This window comes from Neomonachus schauinslandi, chromosome 1, assembly GCF_002201575.2.
Source record: "Neomonachus schauinslandi chromosome 1, ASM220157v2, whole genome shotgun sequence".
NCBI classification, from domain to species: Eukaryota; Metazoa; Chordata; class Mammalia; order Carnivora; family Phocidae; genus Neomonachus; species Neomonachus schauinslandi.
Genome location: NC_058403.1, coordinates 212977488 through 212992475, shown reverse-complemented (window position 1 = coordinate 212992475; position 14988 = coordinate 212977488). Strand labels below are relative to the sequence as shown.

General features: G+C 63.3%; 3 protein-coding genes across 5 annotated transcripts in view; 1 reads left to right on the top strand and 2 right to left on the bottom strand.

The window, feature by feature from the left end:
• TMPRSS9 (transmembrane serine protease 9) overlaps positions 1-8471 on the top strand; it is a 30851-nt gene extending 22380 nt beyond the window's left edge. For both annotated transcript variants that reach the window (XM_021705197.2, XM_044918639.1), the window contains 5 exons: positions 3477-3876; positions 6664-6835; positions 7371-7636; positions 7729-7865; positions 8310-8471. In XM_021705197.2, coding sequence (XP_021560872.1) covers positions 3477-3876; positions 6664-6835; positions 7371-7636; positions 7729-7865; positions 8310-8471 — 1137 coding nt within the window. The remainder of the gene's footprint in view (positions 1-3476; positions 3877-6663; positions 6836-7370; positions 7637-7728; positions 7866-8309) is intronic.
• A 307-nt stretch (positions 8472-8778) lies between these two features.
• On the bottom strand, positions 8779-9929 carry TIMM13 (translocase of inner mitochondrial membrane 13). Of its 2 annotated transcripts, none has more exons than XM_021705199.2 (3): positions 9767-9929; positions 9568-9636; positions 8779-9418 (listed from the first exon to the last, which is right to left on the bottom strand). In XM_021705199.2, the coding sequence occupies exons 1-3, from the start codon at positions 9839-9841 to the stop codon at positions 9320-9322; spliced, it is 243 nt and encodes an 80-aa protein (XP_021560874.1). In that variant the 5' UTR covers positions 9842-9929; the 3' UTR covers positions 8779-9319. The 2 variants fall into 2 exon arrangements, with proteins under 2 accessions (XP_021560874.1, XP_021560873.1); XM_021705198.2 differs by having other exon boundaries at positions 8782-9418; positions 9722-9922.
• Positions 9930-10282: 353 nt separating this feature from the next.
• LMNB2 (lamin B2) overlaps positions 10283-14988 on the bottom strand; it is a 22897-nt gene continuing 18191 nt past the window's right edge. Inside the window, exons 8-12 of the mRNA XM_044918635.1 lie at positions 14470-14761; positions 14282-14389; positions 13712-13831; positions 13371-13484; positions 10283-12685 (exon numbers count right to left, since the gene is read on the bottom strand). Coding sequence (XP_044774570.1) covers positions 12644-12685; positions 13371-13484; positions 13712-13831; positions 14282-14389; positions 14470-14761 — 676 coding nt within the window. The 3' untranslated portion in view covers positions 10283-12643. The remainder of the gene's footprint in view (positions 12686-13370; positions 13485-13711; positions 13832-14281; positions 14390-14469; positions 14762-14988) is intronic.

The following is a 14988-nucleotide window of genomic DNA, read 5'->3' as shown; positions in this document are numbered from 1 at the left end:
TGGATCGAAGGGGAGAAGGCATCATCTCCAAAACCACAGAAAAAGGCATTTGATAATTTTTTTTAAGGTTTATTTATTTGAGAGAGAGCTGGGATGCAGAGGGAGAATCTCAAGCAGACTCTGTGCTGAGATCCTGACCTGAGCTGAAACCAAGAGTTGGAGGTTCAACCGGTGTCTTGGCATTTAATAATTTTTAACAACCATTTGTAATTACATTTTAAAAAATTGTAGCCCTATGAGAGCTGGACAACAGAAACCTGCAGCAGACATCATGCTTGGTAGTGAAACAGAAGCTTTCCGTCAAACACAAGGCTTCCTGCTGTTGCCAGGTGTGTCTAGATTAATACAGAAAGTCAAGAAAAAAGAAAGGAGGTATGGGATTTGTAAAGTAGATAAAAATGTAATCTGCAATAACATAACTGGCTACCAGAGAAGAAGAAAATAAACAAACTAGAAACACACGGAACCGGGCGCCTGGGTGGCTCAGTTGGTTAAGCGACTGCCTTCGGCTCAGGTCATGGTCCTGGAGTCCCAGGATCAAGTCCCGCATCGGGCTCCCTGCTCGGCAGGGGGTCTGCTTCTCCCTCTGACCCTCGGCCCTCTCATGCTCTCTGTCTCTCATCCTCCCTCTTGCAAATAAATAAAATCTTAAAAAAAACAAAAAATACCCATCTTAAAAAAAAAAAAAGAAACACACGGAACCAAGGGAGAGACGAAGAAGACTCCTGAGAGTGCGACAGCATGGCTTCACACGAGAGCGTCATACAAGGTCAAGAACGTTTCTTTTTCCAGCCAAAGTCAACATCCTCGAGAAAGGGATCCCACTGACTGGTGTCCAGAAGTAAACTCTAAAAGATGATCAAGGTTTTCATGGAGAAAATCACTAAACTCTGAAGAAAATAAAAAGGTCTGAATAAACGGAAAAATACACTGTATTGTTTGGTGGGAAGACTCGATGTTATGAAGATCCGTTTCTCCCCATTTTTTCTGTAAGTCAGTGCAATTCCAGGCAAAATTCCAGTGGCGTTTGCCATAGGACTTGGCAAGCTGGTTTTAAAATTCATGCAAAAGAGCAAAGTAATGGCATATGACAAGGCAGGATAATTCTGATAAAGAAGAATCGGGGGGATGTGTATACTCCCAGGAACAAAATAAAAGAACCCAAAATAAAATAGAAAGTGTCAGTAACTCCTATTTTTGCGTAAACAATCAGCCCAAAGCTTAGTGACCTGAAACAACAGTGGTGTATCGGGCTCGTGAGTCTGCACTTGTAAGGGCCCAGGGGTTATCTGCTGTCCCAGCAGTAGCTCAGGGGACACAAGTGGGGCCTGGAGGATCCACCTTCCAGGCGGCGCACTCACACGGCGGGGCTTCGCTGGAGGCTGTGGACCCCGGGGCTTCCTCACGACCTGGCACTGGCTTCCAAGTGTGAGCGTCCCAAGAGAACGGGTGGAAGCTGGGTCCTGTGACCTCGCCTTGGAAGTCACATCCAGCGACGCCTGCGAGGCTGCCAGCCTGCTCGCATCCACGGGGAGGACCACCAGAGTCCCGTGAGCCGGCAGGTGGGCGTGCCGTGGCCTTGGGAAAATGCATTCTGTCCTGCAAATCGATAAAACCAGCAGTAGGAACAGAACCCAGACAGCCAACAAAAAAGGAGACCAGGAAACAGAAGCAACATACGGAACCAAAGGAAACTTCCTCCACGTCTGCAGTTACCAACCTCAGAGAAGCCCGGAGTGCTGCGTCCACCAGAGGAGTGGGACGCCGGAGGGGATTTTCCAGGGGCGGGGAGAGGGAGCGCTCAGGAGCTGACGATGAAGTCTTCCAGACAGTAGAACAAAAACACGCATGGATGCCTAGGGACAAGACAAGAGCCCCCGCAGCGGAGTCGGGGACCTCAGCTTCCAGACGGAGGGCGCGATCGGGTGGTGAAGGGGGAGGCAAGACCGTGGGGAGGGAGCGCCTGACGGGAGCCGCGAGGAAGACACACGATGCCCGCGGTGCCCACAGTGAGTCGGCCCCAGGAAGCGCCGGGGCCCCTGTGGCGGCCGACTTCAGTCGTAACCCCCAGAGGCACTGCTAATACCAGAATACCCATGACAGCATAAATGCGCATCCACGGGCAGCAGCGGAAAGAAACGGGGTAAATGGCTGCCCTCCCGCTCTGTGACCCCAGGCAGGCGACTCCACGTCCCTGGGCCTCTGAGGCCCGTCTGTAAAACGGGCTCATAGTCATACCCATCTCCTAGGACGGCGGCGGCAAGAACGGTGCCCTGCAGAGGATCTTCTCTGTTTACTTTTATATCAAATAAGTTACATAATATAGATTTTATCTGTTATTCTGTAGATAACTGATAAATTTGTAATAGTTAATGTGGTATCTTGAAACTGTTGACCACAGCAAGTTGCAAAAGGTTACATGTAACCTATTTCTATAAATTTTACAGATAACACTGCATACTTTCTAAAATTACAGATTCACATAAAAGCATAGCGGGACACACCCCAAACTCCTAAATTGTCCACCCCTGGGGCGGTGGGCACGGGGACCAGCGGCAGGGCTGTGTCAGTCCCTGTGGCCGCGTAACAGAACGCCCCAAAGCTTGGTGGCCTGAGACTGCCGTTTCACTACCGTCCCGGGTCCCGTGGGTTGGAAGCTGCCGTGGGCCCAGTGGGGCCGGTGTGTGTGTGTTCCACGCACGGTGGCCTCAGCTGGGACGGTTCAGAGGCTGGTGTGCCAGAAGCATCTGAAGACGTTTCTCCTCTCATGGCTGGCACTGGCTGTGGGCTGGGGTCTCAGCCGCACCCTCCACGTGGCCTCCTCACGGTGGCTCCGCCTGGGCTCATTTCGGCCCCCTCAAAACGCGGAGCAAGCTGGAAGCAAATGGCACTTGCATGAGCTTGCTTTGGAAGTCACCTGGCATCATTGTCCCCGCAGTCTGACCCCCCCAGCGCCCCATGGGAGGAGGGCCAAGGTCTCGGTGTTCCAAGAGCAGGTGGGCCGAGAGAGAGAGACTCCTGCCATCTTTGGGAAAAACAATCTGCTATGTAGCCTCAGCTTTGTTGTAAGATTCCAGATTCTTAAAGAAAAGCCCTGGGTCGCTGGTGTGATTCCTTTGAAACCTAAGAAAAGGGTTGGCGGCTAATGAGCCGTGAGAGTATCTGTGATGGTTATTGTTTTATTTAGAGTTTTCTGCATTTTTTTTTTACATCTTCAAAACAAAAGCAAGAACAACTGAAGCTCAGAGAGAAGTGACTCAATCAGGGTCACACAAGGTCACAGAGCCGGGCGTGGGCCTGAAGCCAGGTCTCCTGAGGCCCCCGCTGCGCTGACGCGGCCCCGTGTGGAGAGGGCACAGCGAGCTCTTCCGTGGGTTTCCCCGTTGTACTGAGAGAGAACCGACGTCCGTCACTGTGTCCGCGCCAGGGGCAGCATGGCGGTGGTCTGACTCACGTCCCCCTCCCTTCACTTGCAGGGCGACTCTGGCGGACCCCTGGCCTGCGAGGAGGCCCCCGGGGTGTTTTACCTGGCGGGGATCGTGAGCTGGGGGGTCGGCTGTGCTCAGGCCAGGAGGCCCGGCGTGTACACTCGCGTCACCAGGCTGAAGGGCTGGATCCTGGACACCATGTCCTCAGGCCCCCTGCCCAGCCCTCCCCCGCCCACCCCGGGACCCCCGCCTGCCACCAGGCCTTCCTCCAGGACGGCGGCTGGCCCCACGGTCCCGGGGGTCCTGGCCAGCAGAGCCACCCTCCCGGCCACCAGCAGGGCGACCAGCCAACCTGCCAGCAGGACCGCCACCACCGTGAGCACAGCTGCAGGGGGACAGACGCCACCTCCAAGCTCCCCTGGCACCACTGTGGGCTTCCAGCCACCAGGTAGCAGGAGGGATGGAGGGACGTGTGGGTGGCGGGGGTCCTGCGTCCGCCGTGACAACAGCAGACATTTATTCTCTCCCGGTGCTGGGGGTCGGAAGTCTGCACACACGCTGTCCTCTCCCCGTGTCCTCGGGCTCGTCCCTCTGTGTATGTGTGTCCTCATGTTCTAACTTCATCACCTCTTCAAAGACCTGTGTCCAAGTGTCCCATCCTGAGCTCCTGGAGAGGACACGAGTCAGCCCATGATAGGTCCTGAAAGCCGGGGACACAGGCTCTGGTCAGGCAGCCCTGACGGGAGGGTCCCCACTGCTCTGTCCATGCAACCAGTGTTCACCCTCCTGTGTGCGGGCCCGTGCTAAGCCTGGGGTGCAGTGGGCAACCAGACGGGGAACCAGACGCTCAGTAAGATGGCAAGCAGGAGTGAGGAGACCAAGCCCACCCCACAGGCTCCCGCGCGGGGCCCCGGGGGACGCCCTGGAACAGGCTGCAGGACGCTGACGGGCACGGCACCTGGGAGGTCTCTGAGCGCTTCTAAAGCGCTTGGTTACGTTTTATTAAGTATTAATCAAAAGTGTATGAAACATGTATTTGCAGGTCCGAAATAAAGCCCCATCAAATACAGCTGGTTTCGTATAGGTCAGGCCGGGACCGGTCAGCGGGCGCTGGCTGCAGGGGAACTGAGGAGAGAACCAGGCCTGGCTTCTGCGGGACGTGGGCTGTGTGGGTGGACCCGGTCTTAGCGACCAGCCCACCCCTCCCACCGGCCTTGGTTTTGAGGGGTGGGATGGTCACCCGAGCAGAACTCAGAGGGAAGGAAGTATTTTTGCCACAGACACAGGGCTCTCTAGAGAAAGGCGAGGCGGGGTGGGCTGGGGGCCAGGGGCTGGGGGGGCAGGGGGAAGGCACCAGCAGAAGCCCCTTGGCTCTGCCTCCCTGTGCACACAGCACCCCCCCCCCCCCCCGCAAGCAGACATGAGCTCTGTGCTCTCACATCCAGATGCTGAGGAACAGTGTCTGGTCTGGCTTCCTTCAGGTGGGGAGGCAGGTCAGCAGGGACCAAGCAAGCTTCTGGGCGCTTCCCCCAAAGGAGGCAGGCGCTCAGCACAAGGGGCTGCTGGTCTGTGTAGCTGCACCCACTTTCCTTCTTACTGATGAGTTTCCCAGAATTCCGATGTTCCGAGTCCCCATCCCCAGCATCCTCACCGACTCCCCTCCAGAGACTCTGACCCAGGGACCTTTCCCCGCTTTCCTCCTCCATCAGTGTCCCTCCCCTGGTCCCTGTTGTCCTTGTGTTCAGGGTATGTGTGTGGTCTAACCCTGTGACACAGAAGTCGGGGGAAAGTGCTTGTAATCCTCTGGCCTATCCCAACCTTTAGGATGTGTCCCCGGGGCTATTCTTTTCCTCTTCCCTTGCACACGTGTGTACGCAGTCCTGGCCCCACGATCCTGAGTTGCCCGGGCACAGACCTGTCCCCACAAAGTCAGGCTTATGGGCTCTTGCCTCGAGGCTGCCTGCGCGCCATCAGAACCAAACAGAGGAAGAGGCGGGTCGCTGTGGGTTCTGGGCGCATGGTGGGGTGTAGGGGACCTTGGAAGGAAGTGTCTCGATTGGCTAAGAGCAAAGCCGACCACGGGCCGAGGGTCTGGGCACAGGTCTTGACTCTGAGGGGGACCCGGGTCCTGTTTCCTGGGGAACCACAAAGTGGAGACAGGCGCAGAGCGTCCGGTCCAGAGCCCTGGAAAACTAATCCCCGGGAGACCGCCGTCCCCGGCCAAAGGGGCAGCTCCCCTTCGCAGTAGCTGCTGCGGGTCTGGCTGTAGTGAGTTTCCAGCAGCGATGCGCGGAGAGGGGGAGCGTGTCTCCTTAAGTCTGCAGCTGGCTTCTCTGCGTCTGGCCTCCCACCCTGGTGACTTCCTAGTCTGACAGCTACAGCCTGCAGGTTCTTAGCTTGGGGCGCAGAAGAGGTGAGGAAGCCCCCTGACATGGCACGCTTTGCCGCGCTGTTCCGTGTGGGACATTTCCAGAGAGGAGCAGTTTCCATCCGATTCCCTAGGCCTCCTGGTCCGGGTCCTCGGGACTGAGAGGGAACGGGGAGGGTGGCCTCTCGTCTCCCCCTTCTTCCCTTCCAGCTGAGGCTGGGACAGGAGGCTGGAGGGCAGGGAAGGCGCCCAGGGGTGGGAAAGCAGGCTGGGGAAGGGGGGCTGTTCTGGAGGAGGAAGGTTCCCTGTGGGAATGACCAGGCGAGTCCCCGTGCGCCCCCATAGGTGGGGACGGGTTCCTGCGGCACCTGTTGAAACCACGGTTTGTCCTTCCTGCAGTTGTGTTCTGAGAGCACATCTTGTTGGGAGGGCGGGGGGGGGGGAATGTCACAGCTGGAGGAAGCATCCTGGGAAGGAGAACCGGGGAGGGCGTCCAGGAAGACCAGGCAGCGCTGGAGCTGCAGGGACAGGGCAGGGGCCTACTGGGCAGCAGCCTAGGGTGTGCAAAGGCCCTAGGGCAGCAGGGAACTCGGCTCCTAGCACCCTGAGAGATGCCTGTGGCTGGACAGGGAGGTGAGAGGAGGTGCTGGCCTGACCTTCAGCCAGGAAGGGGTTCCAAATGTTATCTAGAAGCGCCCAGAGAGGGCTCATTTGCAGAACCAAGCGCCAGGTCCAGTGTCTCTTCCAGGACTTTACCGAGCCAGGTCCCCCAACCCACTGCCGCTCCTCCTACCCTAGGTGCGCAGGCGGGGCTGCGAGGCGGGGTCTGTCCGCTGAGCCGCTGAGCAGCCCCCCACTCCCCCGCAGGCTGCGGCCTGGCACCCGTGGCAGCGATGACCAGGATCGTGGGCGGCAGCGCCGCGGGCCGCGGGGAGTGGCCGTGGCAGGTGAGCCTCTGGCTGCGGCGCCGGGAGCACCGCTGCGGGGCCGTCCTGGTGGCCGAGAGGTGGCTGCTGTCGGCGGCGCACTGCTTCGATGTGTGAGTCCGGCCGCCCCAACGCGCCGGCCCGTGGGGTTCACTGGGCCGACTTCGCGGGCGAAAACTCGGGGTCGCCCCTCCGTGCCTTGGCCAGGAAGGACCCCTCCCCAGCCACCGGCACCCCCTGCCCCAGGCCGTCGCCTCCCCTGCTCACCCACCACTGCGAGCTGACCGCCACCAAACCCTGGCCACAGCCGCTCCCAACACCGGGCCCGGCCCGCGGCGGGGTCTCCGGGGAGCTTTGGGGCCCTTCCTTCCCTGGCTCAGCCCACTGGGTCTTGGCACCAGGCCCAACGTGGCAGTCCCCTTCCTGGCAGGGCGCTCCGTAGGGTGGACCAGGCTAGGGGTCAGGGCCAGAGGGGGCGGGCAGGTAGGGCCACCAGACACAGCGCGTGGGGTCGCGGCAGTGCGTGGGAGCGGGCGGCACCCCGCCCCCTCCCCGCCGTCCTAGGAGGAAGGGACGGCTCCGGAGGAGCAACCGGGCGGGCGGGGGCGGGGGCGCTCGGGCCGACACCTGTCCCCGCGCGGCCCGCAGCTACGGGGACCCCAAGCAGTGGGCGGCCCTCCTGGGCACGCCGTTCCTGAGCGTCGCCGGGGGGCAGCTGCAGCGCGTGGCGCGCATCTACAAGCACCCCTTCTACAACCTCTACACGCTCGACTACGACGTGGCGCTGCTCGAGCTGGCGGGCCCCGTGCGCCGCAGCCGCCTGGTGCGGCCCATCTGCCTGCCCGAGCCCACGCCGCGGCCCCCCGACGGCGCGCGCTGCGTCATCACCGGCTGGGGCTCGGTGCGCGAGGGAGGTAGGCGCGGCCGCCCCCCCCGCCGGCCCCCGCCCGCGCCCCCGGCGGCGTTGAGCGCGCCCCCGGCCCATCCGCCTCCGTCTCGCCCGTAGGCTCGATGGCGCGGCAGCTGCAGAAGGCGGCCGTGCGCCTCCTCAGCGAGCAGACGTGCCGCCGCTTCTACCCAGTGCAGATCAGCAGCCGCATGCTGTGCGCCGGCTTCCCGCAGGGCGGCGTGGACAGCTGCTCGGTGAGCGCACTCTGCGGCGGGACCGGGCGCTCCGCCGGCCAGAGTCGCACCCGCGGGGGCGGGGGTCGCGGGGCCAAGTTCTCATCGTTGCGAGGCCTACCGGGCAGGTGCCACGCTCCGACGCCCACTTCTCCAGCCCGCCAAGTAGGGCACCGATCCCGGCCTCGAATTCTCACTCCACCACGGTTTATTGGGCATGCTGCCCCTGGGCCCTGCAGAGGAGGGATGGAGGCTGGGCAGCGAGGCAGCGCGAGGTCCCCTTCTGGCCCGAGACCAATGCCCAGTGTTCGTGAATGTCTGCCGGCCAAAGCAGCGGGTGGTCCTGACACATCCCATCTCCCAGGAACTAGGAGGCTCAGGGGAAAGCGGCCCAGGCTCAAGGGCATCTGTGGGGGGGAGGGGGGGTACTGGCCTGCTCTGAGGCCTTTCCTTTCCTCCCCTCAGGGTGACGCTGGGGGACCCCTGGCCTGCAGGGAGCCCTCTGGCCGGTGGGTGCTAACTGGTGTCACCAGCTGGGGTTACGGCTGCGGACGGCCCCACTTCCCGGGTGTCTATACTCGGGTGGCTGCCGTGAGAGGCTGGATCGGGCAGAACATCCAGGAGTGACCGGCCCGTGGCTGCCCACGCCTGGGACAAGAGAGGTGAACGCAGCAGGAAGCGGCTGGCCCCTCTGCCCGAGGAGGGGAGTCTGGGGCGCGGGCGGGAGGTGAGGGGCTGCGGGTAACCGGGTGCAATCTTACTGCGTATTTTGTTGCAATAAACAGCCCCTCGTCCCTAGCCAGCCGGCTCAGCACCTCCGTGTCACAGCAGGACCACTTGCCCGCCCCTCAGCCCGGCCTGGGGGTGGGAGGGTGCGGGGGAGAGGAAGCGAGGCCTCCTGGGGGCGAGGACCACCCTCCAAGGCTTCGGCGCAGCAGCTGGGGAGGGGGCTGGCCAGCCTCCTCTTCCCAAGTCCCCTTCGTGCAAGGAACCTGTTCCCGGTCATCGCGGACGCCCAGGCGCGCAGAGGGGAAGCGGGTCGGGGGGAAGAGGCTCAGTCCGGGCGGGGCACTCAGGACTCGCGCTACCACCTCCCACAGAGACCCCCTGAAGGGAAGAGCGACGGGTTCTTTTCCGCCCCTCCCTCATTTATTTGCCCGCCCACGTCAGGCGCCCACAGCTCAGGTGGGGCCCGAGCTGCGGTCGGGTCAGGTCCAGCTGCGGAGTCTCCGCCCGAGGCTCGAGGTGAGCCTGTGCACGCCAGGGGCCGTGCCGCCGGGCTGCCGGCACTTGGCCAAGTCCCAGGGCCCCCCCCGGATCCACGCTGCGCTCGCGGGCAGGCGGGAGGGGAGCAGCGTCCCAAGGGTCGCCGGTCTCCTCAGCAGCACGGGCAGGCAGGACGCACGAGCGGACCCCCGCTTCGCAAAGGGCGTTTATGGAACTGGACTGGAGAGTGGGGGCCGGGCGCGACGGGGTCACATGTTGGCTCGTTCCCGCTGCAGCCGCGAGTTGTAGGCGCGGGACACGGTGTTCCAAGCGTCCATGTAGCGGTCCATGCACATGGCGATGCACTTCTGCAGGCGGGGAGGGCGCGCGGCTCAGCTCCGGCCCCGGCCGGCGCCCCCACCCCGGGGCAGCCGGCCACGCACGCGCAGGGGCCCCACCGCAACGCCCGCCGGGCCGCGCACGCGCAGGTGCCTCCCCGCGGCCCCGCCGGTCTCACCTGTTCCGAGTTGTCCAGGGAGCCCCCCGGCTTCCCGATGCACTTCCGGAAGCACTTGTCCGTCATCCTCTGTGGGGACACGCGAGCTCAGCCGCGACACCCGCCCCCAGCGGACCCCACCGCCCTCAGCGCCCGCCCCGGCCCGACCCCAGACCTGCAGCAGCTCCTGCGCGTTAGCCACGGCGATCTGCACCTTCACCTGCTCCATGATGAGCCCCGGATCCAGCTTGCCGCCTCCGGAGCTCCCGAAATCCGAGCCGAAGCCACCCTCCATGGCTCCGCAAAGCCAACCGAACCGAGACCGCGTGCGCCACCCGTACCCACGCCGGAAGTCGGCCGCCCAGGGCACCACGGGAAATGAAGTCCGAGAGTGCTGGGAGCGGAGCCGGGTCGGACTACAACTACCACAAGGCCGTGCGCCCCCCCCCCCCCCCCCTTCGCGCAAGCGCGGTCTACAACCGGCTTCCGCGCCGGCCGCGGGAGTCTCCGACATGGTGCCGGCGGGTGGGAGGTACGGGGGCTGCTGAGAGGACGTTCCCGGCTCGCCGTGCGGGCCGCGCATGCGCACGAGGGCCCCCCCGCCCGCGGCAGGCGCGTCACGTGACCGAAGGCGCAGGCAAGGCACGGGAGGCCCCGGCAAACCAGCGGGGGTCTCCGACGCCCCCCTCTTGCCGGGCCGGGGAAGCTGTGTCAGAGCGGACTCGGGGGCAGCACTTAAAACCAAAATGTTTATTGTAGTGTTGTACAAAAAGTTTCCAGTCATAAAATGCATATTACAAATCACTGGAGAAAGAAAAAGACCACACGTTTGGCATGCAAGTTCGTGGACGCCGCCCCGGCTCCCCCGCCCGGCGCTCGCTCGGGGCGGCCCCCCGGCAGGTCGTGCTGGTGTTCCGGCGGGGGCGCGCCCTAGGGCCGCGGGGTCAGACCGCACCCGGGGGTCGCCGAGCTGCCGCTGGCCGGGTAGAGGGAACCGTCTCGCGTCCTTTAAAGCGGCTTAAAGCTAAGAATGACAACTACGAACTGTTTCCCAGGCCGACGCTGACGTTGTAACATTGGATTCCACTCTGGATCTCCCAGCACTTCCTGCCAATGCCCGTCCCCCACCTGCGGGCACCCCTCCCCCGGGCCAGGGCCGCCACGGGGCAGGCGGAAGGGGGGAACCGGCTTGAAGACCACAGAAACCACCTGCCGGACACGAGGGGGCCCACTCCCTGCCCATGAGACCCCCCAAGACACCTCGCAGGATGTGGCCGAGGCCAGGGCACACTCGGGAGGACCCCAGCCCCACCCCCCCAATGCCGCAAGCCTCTGCACTCCAGGCCCGCACTGTGCGCGTGGTCCCCGAGGTGTGGGCGCGGGGTGGGGGAATGCACAGCCGGGGGCCCTCATGGGAACGGTCATGTGTGGGGCGAGCGCCCCAGGCCCACCAGGAACGCTGGGAGGAGTGGTGAGACGTTTCCGTCCACGAGAAGAACCGAGCGCTCGGCCCGGGGACTCGGGTGGCCGTGGAAAGAACTAGACCTAAAGCAAGGGGCTGCGGGCAAATTCTCGATGCAGCAGAAGCGTCCGACCCTCTGGCCACAAGCAGTTTCCAAGGGAAGTGAGACGGGGGTGGGGGGATCGCCCGAGGTGGGAGGCAGGCGCGCTGCTCCCGGCCTAGGGCAAGCTGGGAAGGGCTGGCTGCTTTGTAAACGGGCTGCCTTCTGGGGGCAGCGTGCCTCCATGGCTCAGTATGACGTCTTGAAGACTCGAGCTGCACTTTCTGAAGGAATTTGCCGTCTGGGGCCTCAGAGGTCACCGAGATAGCCTCCCTCAACTCCAGCCCCTTGGGGGGCTGTCCCAGTGACGCTGGCATGAGGCCTCAAGTGGAATCCGGCAATCTGAGTACTGACCAATGTAAAAAAATAAATATCCATTAAAAAAATAACTTCTGTGTATCTATGTGGGAGGGGGTACAAATGGGAAGCGAACGTGGAGGTGGCCTGGCGGCCGTGGAGCCATCCTGTGGAATCAGCCAGCACCGGCATGTCTGAGAAACAGCATTTCAGCGAGGAGGTCGCCACAGAAGCTAAGCTAGCGGGGCACGCACAAGAACATACAGGGGACGGCGGGCGTTGGGACGCAGCCCCATGCACAAGGCACAGAGTGGGAAAACGCGGTGTGGGCGGTCCAGTGGCTCACCCTCAAGTTGCTCTCCTCACAGAGGGCAGGAAGTGGCTGCTCCCTGTGGACAGTGGCTCTGAAACCAGGGGCACTTGCTTCCCAGGTGACCCCATTTCCCTTTCCACTTGTCCCCTGGCCATTTACCTGGTGACAAGTCTCCAAACGGAGCTGTCCCTGTTCCCTGGGTTTCCATCTCTCTCTCCTGCCCCGTTGGTCCTGCAAGCTTAGGAACTGGACTACAGAAAGCTCCAGAAACTCGAGGGCCAGACAGCCAGGAAGGGAAAAGGAGGCCCACTGCGGAGTGCCTCGATATGTGCGTAGAAACCTGGCCTGCGGCCGCACACCACCACCACCACAAGCATACCAGAGCCCCGGAGCCCAGGCCGGGCAGCCAAAACCTGCACCCCAGCCCCTCAGCACCTGCGGCCGGGCCACCAGAATTCCACAGGGAATGCGCCTACCCCCCCGCCCCACGTCAGAACCTGGATTCTGGATTTGGTTTTTAAGGAGCTTCATAAAACGACTGAACTCCTAGGCAGTCCTGCTCTCCATCCGCTCGAGGCTCACAGGGCGGCTCCCGGAGACAAGAGCCCCAGCCCCGGCAGCCGCCCCTGAGCCTGGCCCGGCCTTCCAGCCTCCATGCCCAACCCCCGTCAGCCATTAGGTTCTTCAGCCTCGAATTCAACCAAATGGTGAAATGGGGCACCAAAAAGAAGTCTGGCCAGTGGTGATGAAGGAAGGGCCCGAGGAAGCCCACCGATAGGAAAGATCACAGAGACCCGCCCCCATGTTCTGGCAGTATGCTTAAAAATTCTCTAGAAATGTATCAAGGACTAAAGACAGCCAATGATATAAAAATAGTTTTCGGTGGCTCTGGGTAAAGACAGGTCATCCATGAGGCGTGTTCCGTTCACATCACGCGGCAGCCTCTTGAGGTGGTCCTTGGGTCCCCCTGGAAAGAAAGGCCGGCAACCTCAGAGGCCTGCACATGCCCACCTGGCCAGGCAGGTCCCCCAACTCCTGCCGGGGAGAGCCTGTGCCCCCTCCCCACCCAGCAAGTCGACGGGGCCGGCAGCTTGAGCCTCAGCTGTCCCTGATCCAGAACCTTCGATGTCTCCCTTGCTTCTGTTCCCAGCTACACAGGCCGTCAGGACTTAAAGGTCAGACACGAGTCTTACCACGCAGAGGGGCTGCAGCTCAGCCCCAGAGCCTCAGGGACCCTTCGCCTGAACACCATTACTGAAGCCCCGGTATCTCTGGCGGGAAGGAGCAGTGGCCTCAGAGCCCGTTCACTGAGGACCCTTGAGGCTACACCGGTGCCACCCGGAGGTGCTTGGGGTTCAACACCCCACTCCTAGGGACCCCCGGGCCAGAACCCTGAGGTCCACACAAGGGGCAAGAGCCAGGAGGCAAGGGTACTCCCCCCACAGGCCGCCTCTGGCGGGGGTTGGGGGGGCGGCCCTCCAGTGGGGGCAAGGCCTGGGCGGTGCCAAGAACCAGCCACCGCCAGCTTTACCCAGACGCTGCAGCAGGAGCAGCACCGCCCCGGGACCTGCCGGTGGGTGTACACATGCACATCCACGCGTGGGTGTGCGTGTCCGAGTGTGCGTCCCCATGTGCCACCTGGGGGCCTCTACCTGTTGATGGAAAAGATCCTCCTCGCCAAACTCCGCTGCCTCCTCTTCTCCCTCCTCCCCGTTCTCCGTCTCCCGCACCACCGAGGACTGCTTCACGGTTCTCATGGCCACTTCCTGTGCAGGAGAAAGGCCACACTTGACCCCTCAGGTAGCGGGGCGCAGCCCGTCACGGTGGTGGTCAGGCCAGGGTGCTCCAGCCGAGACTTGGCACACCGAGAGCCACATTCCGAACCCAGGGTTGTGCTCCCTGGGCCTGTGGGGTGGTAAGGGTGAGATGGGGACCCCAGGAGGGACTCCGGGGCCAGGATGGAGGTGGCCCCCAGCAGGCCTCGGGCACTTACCTCCCCGTCGGCGTTGACCAGGACGGTCCGGAAGCTCTCGCCCACGCCCCAGCTGTTCTGGTTCTTCCACACGAGTGTCGAGGGGGGGCTGTGGGCCACTCCCGCACCAGCAGCCCACACCTGGGGACAGAGGAGGGCCTCCCCATCAATGCTGGCTCCAGGCCCAGTACCACGTGCCACCAGCCAGTGCCCGGCCCCTGCCCCCTGGGTCCCGTGGATGGAGGACAGTTGCCAGAGTAAAGAAGACACTGAGGTCTGGTGGCCAAGGGCTCACGTCACCAAACGCAGGCTGAGCGGAGACCAGAAGCCCATCAGACCCCGGGGTCGGCGCCTGTGACTTCGATGCTGACGGGTCACCACGGGGCTCCAGAGGGCTCCAGGGAGGGTCCAAGGGCACACAGGTGACCCGCGACAAGACTCAGCTCTTCTCAGAGCCAAGTCACTCCACCACTGCCCCCCCGCCCCCTCAAGCCATTGCCTGCTTCTCAAAAACGCCCCACACCCCAGCCACCACTCACATCGGTCGCCTGCGGCCACTCTCCCACCGCCCGGCCTTCCACGGCCACCTACCGTGACGGTCTGGCCGGCGCGCAGCACGTACTTGGGCGTGAACTTGTAGGCGATCTCCTCCCCTTCCATGACCTGCCTCTTGATTCTCCAGTTCCCCAGGGACTGGTCCTGGCACAGGGGACACGGCGCCTGACGCACAGCTCAGGAAGGCCGCCCCCTGCCCCGCGCCCTGCGGTGCAGGCCCTCACCTTGTCCGAGCTGTTCTTCAGCTGCACAAACCTGCCCTCCAGGTCGATGTCCTCGATGCCGACGCCGCCCGAGGCCGAGGCCCGCTGCGCCAGGTGGAAGCTGGTGCTGCCGCTGCTGCTGCTGCTGCCGGAGCCGATGCCGCTCGAGCCCGGGCCCGGCGACTCCTCCGCCTCCGGCCGCTTGCGCTTGCTGCGGCCCGGGCGCCCAGCCGTGGACACGCCGCCGCTGCTGCTGCTCGACGTGGCCCGCGAGACGGTGACGCGCGACGCCGGACTGGGGGTCAGCTTCAGCCTGCGGGAGGGACCGAGGGCCGACCAGGCTCCCGAGGGGCCCAAGCCGCTGGCTCGCCACCCCCTGCAGCCCCGCCTCCACCTCCCCCTCGCCCGGCCCCCCCCCCCCGGCCCCGCCCCCTGCGGCCCCGCCTCTCTCCCCTCCTCCTCACCCAGCCCCACTCCCGCAGCCCCGCCCCCTGCGGCCCCCCCCCCCCCCCCCCCCCCCCCCCCCCCCCCCCCCCCCCC

Excerpts from the sequence above, each read along its gene's own strand:
- TIMM13 (XM_021705198.2), bottom strand. The coding sequence starts at position 9,841 with ATGGAGGGTGGCTTCGGCTCGGATTTCGGGAGCTCCGGAGGCGGCAAG. Across the intron at positions 9,637-9,721 it reads ACGCGCAGGAGCTGCTGCAG|AGGATGACGGACAAGTGCTT; the intron begins GTCTGGGGTCGG and ends GTGTCCCCACAG. Across the intron at positions 9,419-9,567 it reads CCCTGGACAACTCGGAACAG|AAGTGCATCGCCATGTGCAT; the intron begins GTGAGACCGGCG and ends CCCCGCCTGCAG.